The following is a 21,288-nucleotide window of genomic DNA, read 5'->3' as shown; positions in this document are numbered from 1 at the left end:
GTAGGTGGGCAGGATTTCCAAGTAGGAAACATTGGTTAGAATGCATGAATTGTAAAAAGCCAGGAAAGAGAAGCTCATAAAAAAACTAGACAAGAGATGATACCACAAGGTCAACTGTCCTTACATGTTTTCCATTTCCATGGTTAGGAGGTATTTGCCAGATAATCTAAAGCCTTAACTGCCTTTGGAACCGGTATAGGACAATCTCTGCCTCATGAGTTTACTATGATTTGACTTGTCAGTCCCAAGTAATGTGACTCTTCTTGCTCCAAATGTTTTTCTTTTGTGAGGGGTACTCTGATTACAGATAACCACAAAAAAAGAAGTCAAACTCTCTGATACCAGTGGGCAGCTCATGTGTTCATGTCTGCTGATACAATACGGTGACACAGTACAGGCATTCATTGTAAATTCTTACTTGGTTTTGGTATCATCTCTATGTCAAATAACAAAGTTTCTGCTTTAGGGCATTGTTCTAAAGTTCCTCAGGATATTGAAAACTGCTTTGTTGTGAATCACCTCAGTATTCTTATCCTTCCCCAGAGAAGTATTTATTGCAGTTTAGTACAGAATTGTCTCTGCAGAATCTTATCAGTTACTTAATAAGGGCACTACCTCATTCTTCGTACCTTTATATGAAAGCAATCTATCTCTTACTGTGCATCAGTAATCTCTCAGTTTGCTGATAGTAGGAATGAAAGGTGCTCAGACCCAACCAACCAACCGCACCACAGAAAACCCAAACCAACCCCCACTGAAGAGCATCTGTCAGGAAACAAATGTAAAAATCATGGTGTTCTTGAGCAAGGAGTGCAGCTTAATAGAGAAAATTATTTCATATAACTGGGAGATCGCTGAAGGTACAAATGTTACGTCCACGTGTTTGTTACATGCTTAAATGTGATCTTACAACTGGCTTTAATCCACCCCTAACAAACACATGTCCCTTAATTCCTGCTTTCCAAGACAGCTATTTATGCACTTAATGACCGTCAGAGAAACAACCTTTTTGCTCAGATCTGTCCCTAGAGAGAGAAGTGGCTTCAGGTCTCTTCCTCTCACTTCTTTCACTTCTCTCACACAAAGGGCCATGCACAATATCATGCTGAGCTTTTCAGGTGCAGGTATTATCATTATTCACGATATTGTTAACGAGGAAATCCAGTGGATTAGGATAGATGGACGCCAATCCTAGAATTTGCAAGTTAGGTAACTTTTAAGAGTGGTATCTTGTAAGTCACGTTTTGCAGTTTTGAAGCCATAGTCTGGTACTACTTTTAAATAGGCTTTTACTAAATTAATACCAGGCAGCTTTTAAAAGGCGTATATTGTGTGTTCAGACATAATCTGATGATATTTGGTTGGACAAACTTCACATTGTTAGATACAACAAACAGTTACTATGATTTGTATTTCTTCAGCTCAAACTTCTGTATAGATACACTTGAAGAAGACATTCACTAATTTCCTGTTGTATTTCACTAGTGTTCTGGATATTTTTCAAGTCTTATTAGTACTGCTATTGGTATATCTGCCCTATAGTTGTTGTATTTTTGCTGCTCTTGGGTATCCAGAAAAAAAAATGCTGGTGAGCGATGTAAACCTGATTAAGTGATTTCTTTCAAAAGTGACACATATGTTGCAGTGGTTTTAATTAGAGGGTGGGTTTGTTCTGTCAGGTCTATTCCTGTAATAAATGAATCTTATTCAAATTATTGTCATGCAGGCTGGAGCCATAATCCCTTGTGTAACAGTTTCATCAGATCTTCGAGCTACATCAAATCTCGCCAGATCAGTAAATGAAGGAAAAAACTCCATTAAACTAGGAATTCAGTAGCTGGTGTGCCTGCATCTGAATCTGCAGTCATCATATCCACACCTCGTGACAGTGGACACTCCGTTTTTGAAATAAATATGACAACTAAAATTTTGTATTTAATTAATAGATTAATACTTTGCAATGTTTAATTTCTAATGAAAAATATTTAATACCTAGCATTAACTTGCATTTCTGTTGCCAGATGGACTGTGACACACTTGAGTACTAACATTCCCATTCCCAGTTATGCTACTTAATGAATATTCCTTTTGAAGATATAGCCTTACTACTTTTCATACTAATAGTAGGAATACACTTTTCTAAAAGAATGCCAAACTGACAAGTTTTAAAAGACATATATTATCTTATTAGACATGTTTGTGGTATTTGGTTGCAGAAACTTAAGATTTTTAGATACAGAAAACAACTTGAGAAACAGCTTAATGAGTTTTCTTACTTGTAGCCAAGCTGTCGGCAGACTACAGCTGCATCCTTATCAGACCATCCGTCATCACAAATTGTGCCCCACTGGCCATTGATAAAAATCTCCACACGTCCTTCTTTCTTATTCTCGCCATCCATCAGCCTGATGGGAGGACCTGGGAAAAAATTACTGCTGTCAGCTCACAGCAACAGAAGCAAGAACTGGTACTTTAAGTTATTTTCATTATATTCAATACAACTGATATTTATGTTCAACAAGCCTAATATCAGTGGTTAAAGTAGTCATATTTTTCCTGGCTGGCAAAAGGAAGCAGTTTGTACCAATTACAAGACAAACACTAAATACTACTGTACTTTACTCTTCAGAGTTCAGCTGGTTCTTTCATTCCACACAAATATGTGACATAGCTCAGAAATTGGCCACAATTCTCCATGAAAAGGTAGAAAACACTTAAGATACCTTTGATGCGATACCCATACAGGCTGGACAGGTTTTCCTTACAGAAACTTTTATCGGTGAATTTAACTATATCTCAGTCCATAAACCCATTCTCAAACTGGTTGCTGCTGCTCCTCCTAACCATTGTCTCAGCAAAAAAAGTGCAGCATTGTGTTGAACTCAACTATTCCTGATCACTATGCACATTGTTCTGCAGCCTGATATTCTAGACTAATGTCTGATTGTTTTTTTAGCAATTTAAATTGATTGTTTATTCAGACATGTTCATAATATGAAATCTCACTTATGTGGATTAGTCAGACCTAGTTGATTGTGGTTTCTGCAGTACTTAGCCTGTAGTTAAATTTTGAGTCCATTAGGCACAGTACATACTTAATTCTCACTTACTCTAAAATTCCTCTATAGCCTGCAAGCAATGCAAATACCCTTAAAACAGTTATGAATTCCTCTGCGGCCTCTTTAGAATGCTTAAGGGAGAATCACCTTCTAAATCTTTTTGTATGGCATTCTTTATAATCTTTAATATACTCATGAGAGTTGCCTTTTAGAATAATGGAGAAGAATCTTCCTCATTCTTCTAACCTGTTCCAAATCTTTTCTAAATATGTTAGGATGAAGAATTACTTAAATGCATTCTTAAACAAAGCAGTATGTTGAGATATTTTCGTTTGATATTTTAATTCAGTTTAGTTTAGAGTATGAATAACTTTTGTACACCAAATAGGAATCTGGTCAATGCTAGTTAAATCTGGCCTAAGTCATTAAATGAATCGGGAAATATTTGAAGACAAAATCCAAGTCTCTTTGCTTCTGATGTAATTTAAAGCTGTTGTTTCTGTTGGAGTTCATACTGTCTGGACAGTTACATGAATTAACTTCACCAGCTTTCTGTTTAGCTATGCTGTCATGATCTTACTGAACAAGTGCTGTCATTGTAGTGTATTCTATCTCCTTTTTAGTGTTCCGTAATATCTGTGTTTCCTTAAGTCATATCATCTACTAATTTCTCATCTTTTTCCACTGAATTTATCCTTACAGGGAAAAAAAAAAGCTTTTTCAAATGCTGGGAAGTAAAACAACAGTCTTTGTCCACTTTCCAATCAGAAATCTTCTAGGAAATATCAGATAACTTGTCTTATTTTCTTGTTGAACTGGTGTGTTCTGGAAGAATACAACTTAGGTGAGAATTATACTTCTATTAACCAGGTAGAGGCATGGAATACTAATAGTATTTTATTGTTATCTCATCTTCTTGTGGTTTAGAATATATATATATATATATTTATGAACACAAAATTAACATAGCATTCCAGTAGTGGGGATGTGAGAATGTTACCATATGGATGTATTTAACTGAACCAGACTCCGTCAGCAGAGATTATATTTTATAGGAATTTGAGCAAAGCAGCACAGATGGTTTGCATCTGTAAAGACAGAAGTTGTGGTTTGAATTCCTGTTATTTTTGGTTTCAGAAAATTCTTTCTACCAAATAGGATTTGATACATGTGCTGCAACATAAAACATTCATTGGATGGTGAGAGGGCTATATAGAAAAGGCCTATAAAGAGGAAAAGACTCGAAAAGTACATGGGAAAGGGCTGAATGTTGTTATAACAAGTATCAACATGGTGCAGTAAATCCATGTTGTAGTTTGTGGGATAAACCTTCAGTCTGTGATTTCCAGGAAAACAGGCGTATAATACTAATTTCAAATTCAGCTGAAATATTCTTGGGTATGCTAAATGGCATTGGCAGCAATTTTCTAAAAGGCTACATACTGACAAGCTACACACTGCGTACAGCAAATTGTAAAAATGAAACTTCTTCAGAATTGCTGTGTAACCCATTGTTCCCCTGTAGTTTCTACTGTGCGTATCTCATAGCCAGAATTATTGTTTAATTATCTACATGTGGAGTTAGGAATTTTTGGAATTTGTTTGTTTATATTTGGTTCTACAATTTCACTGTGTAATTGGTATTTTTCCATCATTTCTTATCAGTCTTTTTTTCTCTTCATTTTCAAACAAGTTTGTAGGCTTTTGACATTGGAACTGACTCTTTTATCGGTGTGTGTAGTATCATTCTGTCCCAGTCAGCAAGTGGGGCCCATTCACCCAGACACAATATAAACAATAGGCAGTAGTAACACAGAAATAATTCCATGCTTCTCACCCTTCCTTCTTGCTATCTCTGAACTTCCCATCTTCTCCATATCCCTTGTTTTGGACTGTCTGAATGCAAAGCCATAGGAGGATGTACTATTGATTTATATTCCTCAGTGCTCAGGTATGTCTCCAGCATTTGACACCATGACAGCATTTGACACCTCAACTTGGAGGCTGAGAAGTGCTGAGTAAACTTGGGTAGACCATCAGGAAGTGCAGAATAGGTCTAAAATCTGGTGGAGACTGAGAGAACAGTATCTCTGGAATGCAACCTTGCAAATCTGGTTGAACTTTAATGTTCTGGATGCTTACATTCCTCTAAACAAAACTTGATTACTTCCTTTGATCTTCGGGAGAAAAGTAAGGTTTTTTCCCTTCCTGTTTTTTCCTTGCGACATTTCCATGTGACAAATACGAGGATTTTGAGAATCCTTAAGTACCCTGTACTTTGGTTGGATCTGTATCCACAGCAATACTCATACTGTGACTTTAGCAAAGAGCTTCCTTACCAAGTGAGAGCTTGTGGCTGTCGTTTTCTGGGTGGCAGATGAGTCTGACATCCTCCTGATGGTTGCAGTCATGCTTTCCCCACTCCCTCCGGGAGCACTGCAGAAGGTTTGTCTCCTTCCCGGAGCAGATCACATCATCCAACCAGATGGGCCCTGAGCTTCCTTTTAAGTAGCTCTCTTTTTCCATACCTGCGCTTTTCCCATACCTGCACAACACAGAGGTATGTTTTGGACCACAGTGATCAGAGGACACGTGATGCTTTAGCATTAGAAAGGAAAGTGGTTATTCCTGAGGAAATAAAGGTTTCTCAAGTATTCTCAGTAAGCTGATTCAGTTAGCATTAAATTCAATGAGAGTACCATATGCTGCCTCTTCAGGCATGGTTTTTTTTTTTTAAGGAATTACTGTTCCATTAATACAAACGTAAGAATGTAATACCTTTGATTGAGGCTGGTCTTCAACCAAGCATATGGCTGGCTCAATGACTGAGGCTTTAAGTATGTTCTTAGTATTATATATACATTTAAATGTCACAGTCTGGAGAAAATGAGACAAAATCCTGATTTGAATGTCAGCTGTTACAGTTTGAAGGCAAGACAACAGTCACCTACTGAGAGTGCACCTTTGTAGCCACAGTCAGTAGGAAAAGTAGGGAAGAGTGAATGCATGAAACTAACAGGATTTTTCTAAAATATGCTTTTCAATACGTAACTGTTCCAGGGCCAGGCTGTGGGATTTTCTGAGGTAGTGTAGAAGGATTTAGACCTTGGAAATGTCTGTCATTAATAATGACTGTACAACAAGCAAAGATATAGAAGAATCGAACTTTTATAGGCAAAATAGAAATTAAAATCAGTTTTTCTCTATAGCACATGCATTTATCTCAGCAAAAAAGAGAATTGGAAGGAACTCGGTGAATAAAGGCTGTTAAATCACATTTGTTGAAGGTTTTTCTACCTAAAGGAAGGCCTAAATACCCCTGTGAGACTGAGGGAAGCAGGCTTTAATGGATTTTAACTTGGTAGTTTCTATGAAGCATTCAGCTAATATTAAAAAAACAGACTCTTAAATTAGGTTCCATGTAGGGTTCATGTAACTTTGTCATCATGGTCAAGTCACAGTCAGATATCCAATATCAAGTAATCTTACTTAAATCCCAGCTGCCGACAAGCCACCTGCGTGTTCAGCTCCGTCCAGCCATCGTCACAGACTGTGCCCCACTGCCCCGTGTGATAGACCTCCAGGCGGCCCTCGTGGCTGCCCTTCCCACTGGTGAGCCTCAGTGCACCATCTGTGCCGGTGACAAGGGAGAACAAAAGCAGGGATCAGCGTTTCTTAGATCTAATTATTGTTCTAAAGCAAAATCAAGAACGTTGCATTTACTGCATCCCGTCTCGGTTTTGCACCTCTGCAAACTTTAAAAGTCCTCTTTCCAGAGCGGTGAACTCTGCTTTTGTCCCGTTTTCCTGTGTGATGATTGATGACTGAAGTACCTGTGAGAGGTGTGCAGGAAACACCAGCATCTTCTTTGTGGCCACAGTTGTGTTCCCGCCAGGAGCTTTTTGGGCACTGTTCTATCGAGAGTTCATTTCCCGTGCACCGCACTTCATCCAGCAGCACGGGGCCAGAGCCTTCTCCAAAGTAAGCCTGGCTCCACGCCTTGGCAACACCCCTGTGGAAATGCGAGGAACACCCAGTCAGGAGCTAGCGAGCTGAAGATTTTCCTTTTATGTGTCTTTTGACTTTTAAGCATAACTTTCCTAGGAGAGATTATAAATGTACAGCTTGGGTATGAGGATTCTAATTTTAATATTTACTTAATGTCTATATGTAGTAAAAATAATCCAATATATAGTTCTACAGTAACTTTCACCTGCTGTCCTCAAAGCACATTAATCAAATCTCAAATACCCACATGAAGCAGATAAAAGTGATTGCTCCCCATTTAGTGATGTAAAAACCACAGCAAAGAGATCTTAAGTGACTTGACAATGTCATATTGCCAGTGGGCAATAGAAAAAGAACATGAAGCAGACCAATGGCTAGCCTTGTACGGGTATGTTCTCTGTCAGCAGAAAGGATTTTGAGCACAAAAAACTACATCGATTGAAAACACTCCGTTGTTTTAGAATTACAGAAATTATGCACTGTTTAATCCTTTACCATCTATCAGAATTTTCCCAATTCTACTTAAAATACCATTTCTTTCATATATAAATGTTTGCCATGGTTTGGTTTCTTTCCACTCAATAGTTTATCTGTTCATATATTCACTCTAGTTTGAAATGGCAAGATTGAAAATTTTGACTACTAATTTACCTATCTAAAACATTAGTTGAATTAACTAAAAAAGCATCTTCTTTTCCCAGTGTATCTGATAAAAATGCTGGCAGAAATGTATAGAAAATGTTAAGGGAAAAAACCTTATTCATTAAGCAGCTGGCTGAAATCAAAGAGATAATGATGGACTACTCTGAATGCTGAAAACAATTTATACCATACTCCAGTACAAGTCTCTGGAGTTGCACTAAGGCAGAGACAACACATCCCATCATTATAACCAGGGGAATTTGTGTCAAGCAAAAATTATTTAGGAAAACAAATAATAAAAGAAGTTATCATTATTTTCCACCTATTAATGGCAGATTCATATTCTGGAGTTTTACAGGAATGCTACAGAAAAGTTGAAAGGGTGTGGGAAGCTACTTACTGAGAAGCTTTACTTCTACAGTTTGTGGCATGTTTCCAGATGGATTAACAGTATGCAAATTTAGGTTATTTTTAGTACTTCAGAACTGGTCTACTGCCACTGTTGGTAAGATTTCACTTCATATTAATTAGCATGTTTGTTGTAACATCTTGCTTACTTGAGAAATCCTGTAAATCTCCAGACATATTTCAAAAAGATTTAGCAGCTTTAGCACCATCTTAATACAATTTATTTACTCAGAAAAATGAATCAAATTAGAAGCATCACAGAACTGCAGTTTGTGATGATTAAATAAAAGTAATAAAAAGTTTTAGTGTCATCAGTAAGGAGGCAGGCTAAGAGCATTACACTTGTCATTAGAATACAGAAATGCAAAGCAGAGTTTAGTAACTCCCCAAACCTACAAATAGCAGCCCAATTCAAAACCAGGAAAAGCTGGCGAGAAGACAGACTTTCCATTAGGTATTCCCAATTGAAAATGTGCAGGAATATAGGAATACAACATAAAATAAGCTGGGGAAAAATAAAAATGGTATGTCAGAGAAGTGTGTTGGTTCCCATGTTGGCTCAGCAGGTGATCTACAAGCTTTTTAACCACTCCACGGTTCTCATCCTTCTGAGCTAATTTGGGTGGCATGGGCAGCCCAAGGCCTCAGTTACAAAACAGGTACACTCTGGGGACTAATGCCACAGAACTTGCTGCCTTCAATACCACTTCTTTTAATTTATCATGGTCCCAGGAAGATTGAACAGTTCCATTCCAGTCTCCTCTGCATTTACCTGCTTATTTCTCATCCAGTCTGTCTCGGACATAATCCCCTTCTCCTGCATGGGATACAACCTAGCATCTTCTCTGCTTCTTGCTCCTAGTTCCTTCCCTCTTCAACCCCTCTGGCCTTCCATCCCAACTGTCCTCATCTCCATCCTCTCTGATCCAGCAGTTCTCTTAGTCTCCCACTTCTGCAGCATCTTTCCACAAATACTGAATACTTATCTTCTGTGTGATATCAAAATCACCCCGTCTGTTAAGAAAGTGAAGGGAAGCAAGAAAATCCTGTTCTGCTGCTGGATTTCAGACCATGCTTAGTTCAGACAGAATCACTGACAAGCTTAACTATCAAAGCTACAAACAGAACTCTACCTCAGTAAATGCAAACAGACAATCTTCAGAGACTCGTGATTTAAACAAATCTAGAGAGATTCTCACAGGCATGCCAGAAAACATATCCTTCCTGACAAAGCAGAGCTCTTGTGCCAAAGCAAGGAGGCTGTCAGGCTCTGCAGTAAAATGGATCATAAGGATTTGAACAGTCAAAGCAAATTCCATTTCTTTACCTACAGGTTTTGATTGAAACTTTACAGAAGTTGTAGTGAGTTTTCACTACAAAGTCAATATTTAATCTGAGGCATTCTTTATCTGTCCAGACAAACAGACAAAATTGGCCCTATCATATGATACTGAAAACTGGTTCCAGGGAATTGAAAGTAATGTCACTGTACCTGAACCTCTATAAATAAACTTAGTTACTGCTCTGAAGTATCAATACGATTTTAAAGGAGCATTTTTTTGACAATTATGCTTCTCCTAGCTTCAGCTGTGTGCCTGATAACTCCTGCTTTGCTGCTGGAATAACAAACGTAGAAAAACAAACCCAAGGCCAAGCTGCCGACAGACAACTTCAGCATCTGCATCGTCCCACTGGTCATCACAGACTGTGCCCCACTGGCCACCATGGTAGACTTCCACTCTTCCTTCGTGGGCATTGCTCCCACCAGCCAGACGGATCGGAGTGAAGACAGGGGCTGTGAGCAAACCACAGGATATAGAACAGATCATTCACTTCCTAAAATATAATTCTGATAGTAAAGAAAGAGCAAGATGGCTTAATGGTTTCTCTGACATCACTCAAGAATCACATTTTATTTTTTCTAGTTAGATGGAAAACCTGAAGGTAAACTTAGAAATGAGTTCCCTTATGCTCCACTCTCACTAGCTGAAAAACCTTACACATACAAGTGACCACACTGATCTTGAATTACCTAAGTGTCAGAGCATTCACAGACACTTAGTGCCGTAAGGCCAAATACTAAATCAGTCAGCAGAGCTACATTTCTACCAATGAGAGCGAAGTTGGGTAAAATCTGACGTAAGAGGCAAAAATTATATCATAGACACAGAAACAGAAATTCATCCTCCTGTTTTCTCATTCCGTTAGAAAATCCAGTCAGAGCAGTGAAATCTCACTTGAACTGAATTGTGCAAGTATTGTTCCCTTCGGGCTTCTAGTCTTTTAAAATCAGTATCTCTCTTCTGGTGCACCAAGAAACTGTCTTGAAAGCATCACTGCTGAATAAATCTATAATAATGGAAACAGTTTAAAGCCATATAAAACCCCATAATTTCTCTAATGTGAACAAAGTTATTTTAAAGTTTCACCATATCTAACATCTGAGTGATTCAAATTTGAGCAATTTTTGTGTAACTTTCCAACCAATTAATGCTACTATTTAATCTAATTCTTGGTTATAAAAAAATCCCAAAACAATACTGAGGGCATTTTTCCAATTTCATATTAGTGTTTGACTGATATCAAATATGGGGGGAGGGGTGGTGTAAATATTTTTAAGGGCTAGTTGCAATAGAACCTGCAAATGTGAAAACATTTATAGTTTTCAGTTTCTTTAGGCAAAACTCTCTTGCTTTGGTTCTCCCTTCCCTCTACTCATTCTTACACCAAAATGTTCTTTTAAAAACCATTTGTCAAAATCCTGCTCATTAATAATAGATATTTAGGAAAAAAAAGCACCTGCCTTCTTTGGATAGAAACATAAGTAGGAGAAGAAAGGCAGCACAGAACTGGCTTCAGCCACACGTTTTGGTTTCAGCTGAAGAGATTGGCATTGCCAGCTCCCCAGCACTGCCAACCCAGCCCTCCTTGAGGCAGCACTATCTTAAATCTGATGGCATGCCTGTTCATTTAGTTAACATGTTGATTAAAATAATATCAAATATCTTAAAAATATGAATACTTGCTTTCCTAATAATATAATTTTGACATTAAAAAAAAAAGTGGGGAAACAATCCTTATTTTACAGCCAGAGATTCTTGATACTTTTTCTCACAACCTACACCTGAAAGAAACAATTTGTTTGTTGATTATGGAAAGGTAAAAAGTTGTTAAGCTAGGTGCTGCTTGAGGAATTTGAAGCAGTTAATGATGCAATGACTCAATCTGTATAATCTGTTCCAAGAAATCTTAACATTTTTTCTAATTTAATAATGAATAATTTTTGCTACTTCTACTTAAATAAAATAAGGACTTAAGAAAAATATATGGTTTTTTTACCCAGGGAGGAGCTACATGTGACAGCAGCTGCCATTTTTTGAGGACATGTCCCATCCTGCCCGGTGTCTTTTTCACATAACAGTATATTTTCTTCATCACCACGACAACGCACTTCACTCCAGAAAACAGGAATAAGGCCTAGTCCAGAAAAGGGTATGTGTTTTGCTGTACCTTTTTCCCTGTAAGAATAATCAGGAGAGGGCATCAGAGTGGGAGGAAGGGAAGTGGGAACATTTTCTCATATATAAATTTTGGAGTAGAAAAGAAAGGGCTTTCTTCAGTAGTGTAAATCCATCACATTTTCATACAGTTCAGCATTGTCTTCTGCACAAAGAAAAGTAACAGATGTGACCCAGTTCTCACCCTTTTGTTGTGGGATATTTTAGTACAATGACTGTGTTGCTGCAGAGCCAGCTACATTCCTGCTTTCCCATTTCTTAACTACAAAAGTCAACACAGAGTCCACAGTTTGTAGGTGAATCTATAGTACCAGCCCACTGCAGTTACAATTCCAGCAGATGTAATGCCACCAGGCCTTTCTCCCTTACTCTGTCCTTTACTCCACGAAGACATACCATGCTTTGCCCATAAATGCCATGTATTGTGGCTGTGATGATGGGACAGCGAAACCACTTCACACTCCAGTAGATCAGGCCCCCATCCATTTTTCTCTATTCAGCCATTCCCATCCACCCAGAACATTTTATAATCTTTCCTCCTCATGCTGAATCTACAGCAACATTTATAGAGCCATCTTTTCTTCCTTGCAAAGCTCAACAAATTTAAAACAAAGCCCAAATATGGTGATATCAAAGGAACAGATAGATGGAGCACCTGAAAAACACCAGTAATACCTCATGAGTTCACCTGGTGGTACAGAGATCCAAATTTCTGCCAAACATTCAAGATCATTCAAACTTTCAGCTACTGTTTGCCTGGGGCTTTTTTGGCCTAGGTTCAGCTTGGAGCCATTTCTGTTGAAAAGACCAAACCATTCACGCGTATCGCTGAACTACCTTTTGCTAACAGCAGCCTCATTCAGCTGAAGTGTTCAGGGTATGGAAAGCAGATAGGACTTACTTGAAAATGAAGGAAGGAGACACTGCACATAGACAGCTGAAGTCATAAGCAAAATCACAGCCTCCAGATGGCTGAACTTTTATCTCATCTAATCCTCATATTTTTATAAGTTGGCATGGTGTGTCCAGATTAGTACTGAACATTATAAACCAGATTTAGTTCTGGCTAGCAGTCTTAAAAAGTGGAATAATCATTAGGAAGGTCACGGTGCAAGTCTGCTATAAAAGCCCCTTACAGCTTGTAGCAAGCAAAACCACTGTTTTGGTATGTGAGTGAAACAAATTTTAGGAAGGCAATAAAGCCAGCCAAATTATGCTAAAGGGTGCTGTTGATTAACTCCACTCTGGCAGCAGTGGGAAGTGGTGATCAACAAGGACAGTACAGGGACTTTCAACTTGTCCAGTATGGTTATAGCTCTAAAATGTTGCCATTTGCCAAAAACTTAGGATAAGTTCCAGGTGTTATTTGGCATGCTAGAATGGGTGATTACTAGGATAACCCCTTGCTCCTGAGAATCAGGAATTTTCCTATGATTAGGAGCCCATGTAGAGTCTAATCCTGGCCACATTTAGATTGTTATAGATTCAATAACCTCACTGGAGCTGTTCTTAATTGATACTTAGTTATGTGCAATGAGGATCAGACCATGTAATTCTGTCCTCGTGGACATCTCCCATATGTCCAGTAGAACAGTTTGTGTTTGCCTAAGCTTGCTGACCTGTTCACACATTTCACTTTGAAAGCAAAGCATTTGCCATGGTCTGCTCCTATCCAGATGCCATATTCAGCTTTCTGCAGAAATACTGATTTCCTCTTTGAAGTGTAATGCGGCTGAAGCAAGCAAAGTATTCTGGGAAGAACAACTTCAGCATTCAAACACTTTCAAACAGAAAAAGCAATCACCAAACACAAAAAGCCCTCAGGATTTACAAAATAGATTGTCCTTTATACTGAAACATCATTAAAATGAGTTGAATGATGTTTACTCAAACTGAAACTTACCCAAGTGCAAGCTGTCGACATACAACTGTCGCATCATTATTGTCCCAATGGCTTCCACAGATTGTTCCCCAGATTCCATTCAAATAAACCTCCACTGTACCTTCAAACTCATTCTTGCCTCCCCGGAGTCTCACTGACCCTAGTTAACAGAAATTAAAAATAAACCAATTACGCCTCCAAGATACTCTTGCTCAGGTAATGCATCCCACACAAAAGACTCTGAACCTCATTTTCCCTGAGTTCCTATTTCATGGGTTAGTAAGCTGTTCCAAAGAAATATTCTGGCACACCTAACATTCTCATACAATGATATACAAATTGAGAGAACCTTTTTTTTTTACATGAGGAAAGCATTGTGCTCCTCATACTGAAACTACATCATATTTTTGATCCTTCTGATGCTACAACTTATGCTACAACTTAGTTAAAGATCTAACAAAGAGAAAGTATTTATAGACACATAATTATTTAAATGTGATTTCCTCTACCCAAATGAGCAAAATGTATATATGTATGCATATATATAGCATGTGTATATATATATATATATATAAAAAATATGCTATACTTTTATCTTTCACAGAATTCCATTAACCTTAAGGGAATCAGAAAATAACCACATGGATTGCATAGCTTTTGCTCTGACCCATGTTACATTATGCATGTCATAGACGACAGCAGTTTATTTTAGCCAAAGAATGCATTTGTTCATACTTCTCTCAGACAGAAAAACACTGGATGTAGTTCTATTAATTCATGAGAGTACCAAATTCTCAGACAAAGCAAGCTAAAAACTGTAAGGAATTGTCTAAAAGAAGTGGGGAGGGGAAAAAGTGCTTCTTGAGAGCTACGGAGCACAGAAATCCACTAAATTAGCAGATTTTGCATTTTTGCGTTACAGTAATTTTACTTGCGATGTTTTATGCATCTGGTGTTGAAGGTAGCAAAGTGCCACTGGCAAAGGTGGGAAAAAGCTGGTCATAGGGATAACTACACAGTAACAGGACAGAATCAAGACAGTGCAGTAATTCAACATGAAACATTTCTGTTAAATTATTAAAGATAGCCCAGCTGTATGAATTCGTATTGCCTGAAATCCCAGTTAATCCATCTGCCTCTGTTCTGTGATCTACTTAGAAGCTACACCATCTCCCAGTTTGCAGGGGGTTTAGCAATGGGATGGAAATAGTCAGTGTTTGTGCCTGCATTTCATTTTATAGGTGTTCATCTTAGTGTAAATAATAATAATAGGTAGATCCACTTTTTCTTCTCAGCTTCTGTCCTGGGTGTAGTTCAGTGTATTTTATAAAACCACGAGGCTGAACAACTGCCAAATAACTTGAGGAATTAATTAACCTCATGTTTGGTTTGGTGTGTTCCTTTTTGCCTCCTATTTACTTCTTCAGCAGTAACTTACTGTGCAGTAAATTACAAACAATATTTATTCAACTCATGTTACAGAGTGAGCTATTATTCCCAAGAGAGGATTAGTACTGAGTCAAATATAACTATACTGTAGACATGTTGCACATCATTTATCTGTCTTTACCATTTTTCTCTTTGTGTTTTTCTGTATATGTCACAGACAGAGTCTGGAATTCTGTTTATTTCTGCTCTTCACCAGACTTTTGTATAGACTATTATTTTCACTTGAAACGTCAACTGCAGTCATAGCAAAGTGATTCCTGACATACCAGAAAGCAAGTTTGAAGATGTCATCTCCAAAAATAAGTTTATTTTAGTGCATGATTGCTTACAGTGATGCATGACACCTATTGAAATCAATACAGTGTTTCCTGAGTACACATTACACAATGCTTCTGTTCAAATATTTGAATAAGGGAATACTTGAAGAATAAAATTCTCTTCTAAGGTCTCCATGGCAGAATTTAGCTGACTCCTCTTTCTGTATTTACAGATTTCCCAATGACAGTGGTGGAAGAACTTAGTCATGTACACACAGCGAAACACACAAGAGAATTCTTAAAGGTAATTTTGTAACAAGTTTTAAATATTCTGGATTTTCACCTGGTAAATTAATCTAGAAAGAAATAAAAAGAAAGCCTTTTTTTACAAGTAGGTAATATTAAACCTGCCATTTAATAGGCGTAACCAAATATACGGTATATGCACTTTGAAGTATGTATCAACCTCTGTCATATGACCAAGTTATAATTACGTAGCAAACAAATCAAAGGACACTAATGAGAAAATTATTTCTTTGTTGTTTACTCAAGGTGTTGTGGTATTCAGACACCTGGTAGTTATACTACCAGATCAAGAGATACATTAGCTGCATAGAACCTACCTCATAGAACAGAACCTTAACATCAAGACTTTCTTTCCAGTATATGAAACCCTTACTTCATAGTGAAACACAGCTCCGTGTTTCCTGTGTAAACTGATCCTAGGGAATTGCATGATAACAGCATAATCTGCCATCGTGTGTATTTATGCTGTATTACCAACCATCTGTTTATGCGTTAATATTTTAGTTGCAAGATAGTGTTTGTATTGTAAAATTACCAGGAAATGCTTTTTCACTTCATAGGCAGCAAGAAACCTAATATTTACCATGATTGTAAGCATACAGATTAATTCTTATTTTCACTGCTCAAGTCTACTGCTGTTCCATTGTAACACCTCAAGCACCCCAACACGTGTCTGAGGGGCTTCCTCTGTGCTGCCCCTAGTGCACAACAACTGGAGAAGGGCATCTGCATTCCCTCTTAGAAAACAGGTCTGACTAAGTGTAGGCACTGGAGGCTCTAGGTTTCTGGAGCAGCATCTCATCTTTTTAAGCTATAATTTTTCAGCTATTTTAGTTGCTGAAGAAAACAAATCCTGTTGGGAGTAGGGCTAATGCAGTAGTATCTGCTCTTTCTGCTCTCCGCCAGCTCAACACAGTGTCAGTCCTCTGCCTCAAGTGCTTATCGAACATACATTGCCTCAACACAAAGCTCGACAACATGGGACAGGAGCACCAGGATCCTGCCCATGGCTCTGCCCTCCTCAGCACTGGTCAGGAAGAGGGAGGATGAGGAGAGGTGACGTGACCCCACAATAGTTAGAAACAAGGGCACGGGACACAAAGCAGGCCTACAAGACAGCTCTAGACACATACTGTGCTCTTAGGACAGACTTAATTCAGCCCTATATTAAAAAATACAATCTGCTGTCTTGACAGAAATTCCTTCATTTGTAAACATTCAAAAAGTATGTATGCATTTATTGTAATTGTGTTCTAGCTGAGGTTACTGATGGTCAATTCCTGTTGTTTACATACAGTCTGGTAATTTTAGTTGTCCTGGTATCTGCCCAAGTCAAAGTCTTTCCTATCTTCTATCACTGTTGAAAGGAGATTAAGTAATACTTGCAAATGCAAGGAAGTAAGGGTATCCAATGGGTGCTGCTGAGACTTGCTCCAGAACACCTGCCATTCAGGCTGAAGATGAGACACTCAGGAAAACAGGGGGAGGAAAACCACACAGCCAACTTTTAATTAACTCCAAAAAGCAGAAGAGCTTCAAAGGAGTTGTGCTGTTTTGCCTGGCCTCTTTTCCTATTCCTTCTCATGTATGAGATGCTGGGTAACTTCAAACTCTCTTTTATTTTTTACATTTCACTGGGAATAAGCATTGTTACTGTGTGGCTGAATTGCAAATAGAATGGGAATCACTTCCACTTCTGCTGTATGTGTAAGTGCTGCAGCAGTGGGGTTTATGGTGTTGGCTAAAGGTGTGCCATAGTTTCTTGGTAAACACCTGTGCCCAAAGGTCTGCAACTTGGCTGTAAAAATGTAGGCTGGGAAAAGAGGAATCAGAAGTAGAAATTGCCTGTGCCTTTCACCCTGGTGCTGTGTGCTCTGAAATGGCAGATTTAAAGCAAAGCAAAATAAGTAATTTCAATTTCGGAAATATGTAAAAACAACAAATATTTTTATTTCTGCCTTAATTTCCACAGTGTTCCAATGTGGGATAGTGCTACAGAAAGGCCCTGCAGTGATAATTCATCTCTGTTGCCTTGCAGTCAATTAGGTAAGTCCAAGCTGACATCAAGTGTGAGGGTCTCCCATTGACACATGCTGTATATCCCAGGGGACCACACTGTAACTTGTAGTATTTCAGAATACATGGGGATGATCCATAATACATATAAAAGAGCCTATCCCAGTTTCAGAATGGAACTAATTCACTGGTTTATATGAGGTTCTTGTAAAAAGCTACCTGTAGCACAGGTAAAACCTAACATTGGTTCAAATCAATGGAAACTTCCCTTCCCTTCCCAGATCAGGCCTGACTAAAATTGAAGAAATGAATCCTGTTGACTTCAGCAATATTATGTATGGTGCTCACTGTGATCAATGAATGCTGTTGTCTATCACTGTCCTGAGCACTGCTCTTAGTCTAAAGTTGTAATTATTTCCCCCTGGCATTTTAACCTTGAAAAAAGGGTACCTCCATCAGAACTACTTTTTAAGAACTATCTTGAGAATCAGTAGCAGTATTGCATACTCAGGAATCCTTATATTAGAACTTTCATAAATATTGTATACACTGAGTGTGTGATGTGCTGCGTTGGTTCCTCTGCAGCACTGAGATGCATCATGTCAGCAATCAATGGTTTAAGGCTCTGAGAAACTAAACTGAAACTGATCAATGTAATGGGCTCTGAAGGACTGCAGTTGTCTTATGTGGGCAGAGCTGGAGAAAATGAGGGGTCTCACACTGTGCAGCTCTGGTAAGAATGGTTCCAGAGGAGCTGCTTCTTAGAAGGAAAATATGGACATTCATGTTTAAGTTCTAATCATAAGCTATTAAAAAAACCAAAATCCTGAAAGTCATTCCATCAACTGCTTGGACTATAGTATAACAGGAAGGGAGAATAATCTAGTGTTTAGACTATGAGCCTGAGGCTTGATTCTTCTCTCACAAAAGTGTAGTGAAGCTTTATTTGATTGACATTAGTGGAATCACCTTGTGATAAAAGCAATTTTAATGGAAAGGTTCTAAAGTCCATCCTTTCTGACTTTTATTTCCAGTTCTACCACTGACCTCTAACAAAGCCACTTACCCTGTTTTCTCTGTTTCCTCTTTGTAATAGAAAATAATTAACCCACTTGACTCAAAGTGCTTTAAATTAGATGTGTAACAACATAGCATGAACAACATGTGCAGAAAACTGTAACTATGTGCCACACAAACATCGTGTGGCTTCCAGGTACTGAGCTAGGCCTTGTTCTTGGAGCCTGAGTACACTACAGGTAAGTTGTTACTAGCAGTAACTAAAATATTAAACTCTGGTGGACTTAACACTGGCTCTGTGTAGAGGGTACTCTCATATTCACTTATTGGCCTCTGTGATGTCCTTGGTTAATCACGATAATTTATATATATTTGTATTTGGTTTACTTGCTTTCAAGGCATGAATAAGTAATGTTACCCAGATATTTTTAGAAGGAAGGAAATGAAACACCAAAACCTATTGTTTTAAACTATGAAGCTGATTTTAGACTGGTACCATACAGTGTAATTGCAAAAGCACTTTTTAAACATTTTTTCATTGTTACTGTTTAAATGTAAAGCAGTGTAATATATACACATGCACAACGTTTAGCCTATTAACTCTGCAGATAAGTCTTAATCTTTAAGCTAGAAAACCCCAGAGATTCACAAGTAAGCCTTTGAATATGGTATTGTATTTAGTTATGGCAGGTGCCTAATACTGAGTACAGGCTTCCTTAGCCCAGCTACTAAAGCAAGAGGTGCAGTGAGTTTCTCTCTGAGTAGTCTGTCCCTCTCTCACTTTAACCACATCATCACATTGCCTCACTGGCATCTCTTTGCTTCTTGTAGGAAAGGAACATACTTCAGGGGAAATGTTACATTTCTGAGCAAATGGTTTGATTTGTGTCCATGTTCCGTAAGCCATCTCACTACCTCTCTAATTGCTTCCTATTGCCCCCATGGAGGCTTCTGGACAGACATTGGCCCTGGTGATGCCACTGGAGTTTACCACCGAGTCCATCAGGAACACATGATCTGTTAGGAAGTATTGGCTATTGTTCAGTAGCTGTGTCCTCTCTCTTAGCAGGGGCCAACCTGGATTTCCCTTTTCTGGGGGAACAAAGCAGCATTCTGAAAAGACTGAAGAAACACAGCTAAACCCAACTCATGCAGTATTTTGGTGGGTTTTTGCTTAAATCCCCTTTATGCTGATCTTACACAGGATTCTGAAACTTACTTTACTAAGTGCAAGATTGGGTTCTTAGCGATAAACTGCTGTGTTCTTCACTACTGTATTAGACCAAATCCTCATAAAGTATTTTGGGAACCAGACTGAAGAATTCTAAAAAAACCTATTAATATGTTGGGCTAAATTAGAGAAGCAACTGTGGCACCCTTTCTAAAAGTGAGACCAGTTAAAGGGCATGAAGTCTTCTGGGTTTTTCTTCATGTGTCTAGTTATCTTTTTTCTCCTCCATGCCATCAGCTGCCTGGTATTCTTTCCAGGGAAACATCTGTACTTCATAACGGCATTCTGTCTTCTTGAAGGAGTACATTGGACTTGGAACACAGCTTTGGAAGCTGCATTGTTTTAAAATGTGTAAATGATCAATATAGACCTTGGTGCTTCCATGTCCTCTTCATGTGGTATTTTATACCAATATGTATAATTATCATGTTGTTCAAATTAGCTTTCTTTTTTTCACACACCTTCTATGGCTACTGTTGGAAGAGAAGGATAACAATCCTTTTCAGTCATCTGAAAGTAAATTAATAAAAGAAACCGCTCACAACCCAAAGTCAGCTTTCATGACAGACAAAATAATATTAATGATCAACTTCATTGCTGGCCTTGTGCTATTACAAAAGATGTAAAAGGAAGGACAATAAAGCGGGGAATTTTAATTTTCATTTCAACAATTACAGTTGATCATGTTTAGTACAGCTATAGATAGGACAGAAATCTTAGGTAGGAGATAATACCAGAGCAATGCAGGAAAAAATGTGAAGTCATTCAAAACCAGACTGTACATCAATACATTTGATGCCAACACTGATGAAATGTAAAGCTGATCAAGGGCTGAATGCTGAAATTGCTGTTCAGTCCTTACAAACTGAAAACTTCCACTGAAGTCAGTGGAAGTTCAGCTGGGAGTGTGTGAGGGGAGCACACGTCTCTTGGCTCAGCTCACGGATGTTGTTGAGCACCAGCACTAACCTGTGAACCCCATTATCCTAAGATGTGGGGGGTAAAAGAAAGACATACTGTGTAAACAGTTCGTCTTTGGAGCAAGGCATCCTTCCCAGTGCCAGTTCACTTTTGTAGACCAAGTGCTTCCCGGAGAAGTGAACCCGGTTACAAAAAAGGAATGCCAGCCAGCCTTGGCAAACTGAGCCTACTGAACGCTTACGGCACAGCTTTGAAACGCGGTTCACCTACCCAGTATTAGAAGAGCGGCGGAATAAACTCAGGCGGGACCTTCGTCTTTCCGCTGCATCCACTGATGCACGAGTTTAACTCTCCGAACAGCACTGGCGGTCACTTTGGCAGACAGTGTCCGTCCCCTCGTTCCCCGTTCCCTCCAGCGACCGGGAACCGGGTATGGGATGGGAGAACGGCGCCGCCCGGCCAAGGCTGTCTCAGTGTCTGTCTCCCCCCGCGCCCCGCAGCCCCGCGCACTCTCCCGCTCCGCCGCCACCCCGCGCCCCGGGCTCGCCCCCTCCCCGCTTACCTCGCTCGCAGT

The 21,288-nt window shown here is 38.8% G+C and overlaps 1 protein-coding gene across 1 annotated transcript in view; it reads right to left on the bottom strand.

The window, feature by feature from the left end:
* PRSS12 (serine protease 12) overlaps positions 1–20,917 on the bottom strand; it is a 32,699-nt gene extending 11,782 nt beyond the window's left edge. Inside the window, exons 1-8 of the mRNA XM_042048568.1 lie at positions 20,255–20,917; positions 13,539–13,677; positions 11,457–11,635; positions 9,762–9,912; positions 6,893–7,071; positions 6,549–6,690; positions 5,399–5,604; positions 2,277–2,418 (exon numbers count right to left, since the gene is read on the bottom strand). Coding sequence (XP_041904502.1) covers positions 2,277–2,418; positions 5,399–5,604; positions 6,549–6,690; positions 6,893–7,071; positions 9,762–9,912; positions 11,457–11,635; positions 13,539–13,677; positions 20,255–20,303 — 1,187 coding nt within the window. The 5' untranslated portion in view covers positions 20,304–20,917. The remainder of the gene's footprint in view (positions 1–2,276; positions 2,419–5,398; positions 5,605–6,548; positions 6,691–6,892; positions 7,072–9,761; positions 9,913–11,456; positions 11,636–13,538; positions 13,678–20,254) is intronic.
* Between the last annotated feature and the right edge of the window lie 371 nt (positions 20,918–21,288).

This window comes from Corvus kubaryi, unplaced genomic scaffold (genome assembly GCF_017639235.1).
Source record: "Corvus kubaryi isolate FWS band 111438036 unplaced genomic scaffold, C.kubaryi_AGA036_p1.0 67, whole genome shotgun sequence".
Classification (NCBI taxonomy): domain Eukaryota; kingdom Metazoa; phylum Chordata; class Aves; order Passeriformes; family Corvidae; genus Corvus; species Corvus kubaryi.
Note: the sequence above shows the minus strand (reverse complement) of the source record. Positions and strands in the feature narration are given on the sequence as shown.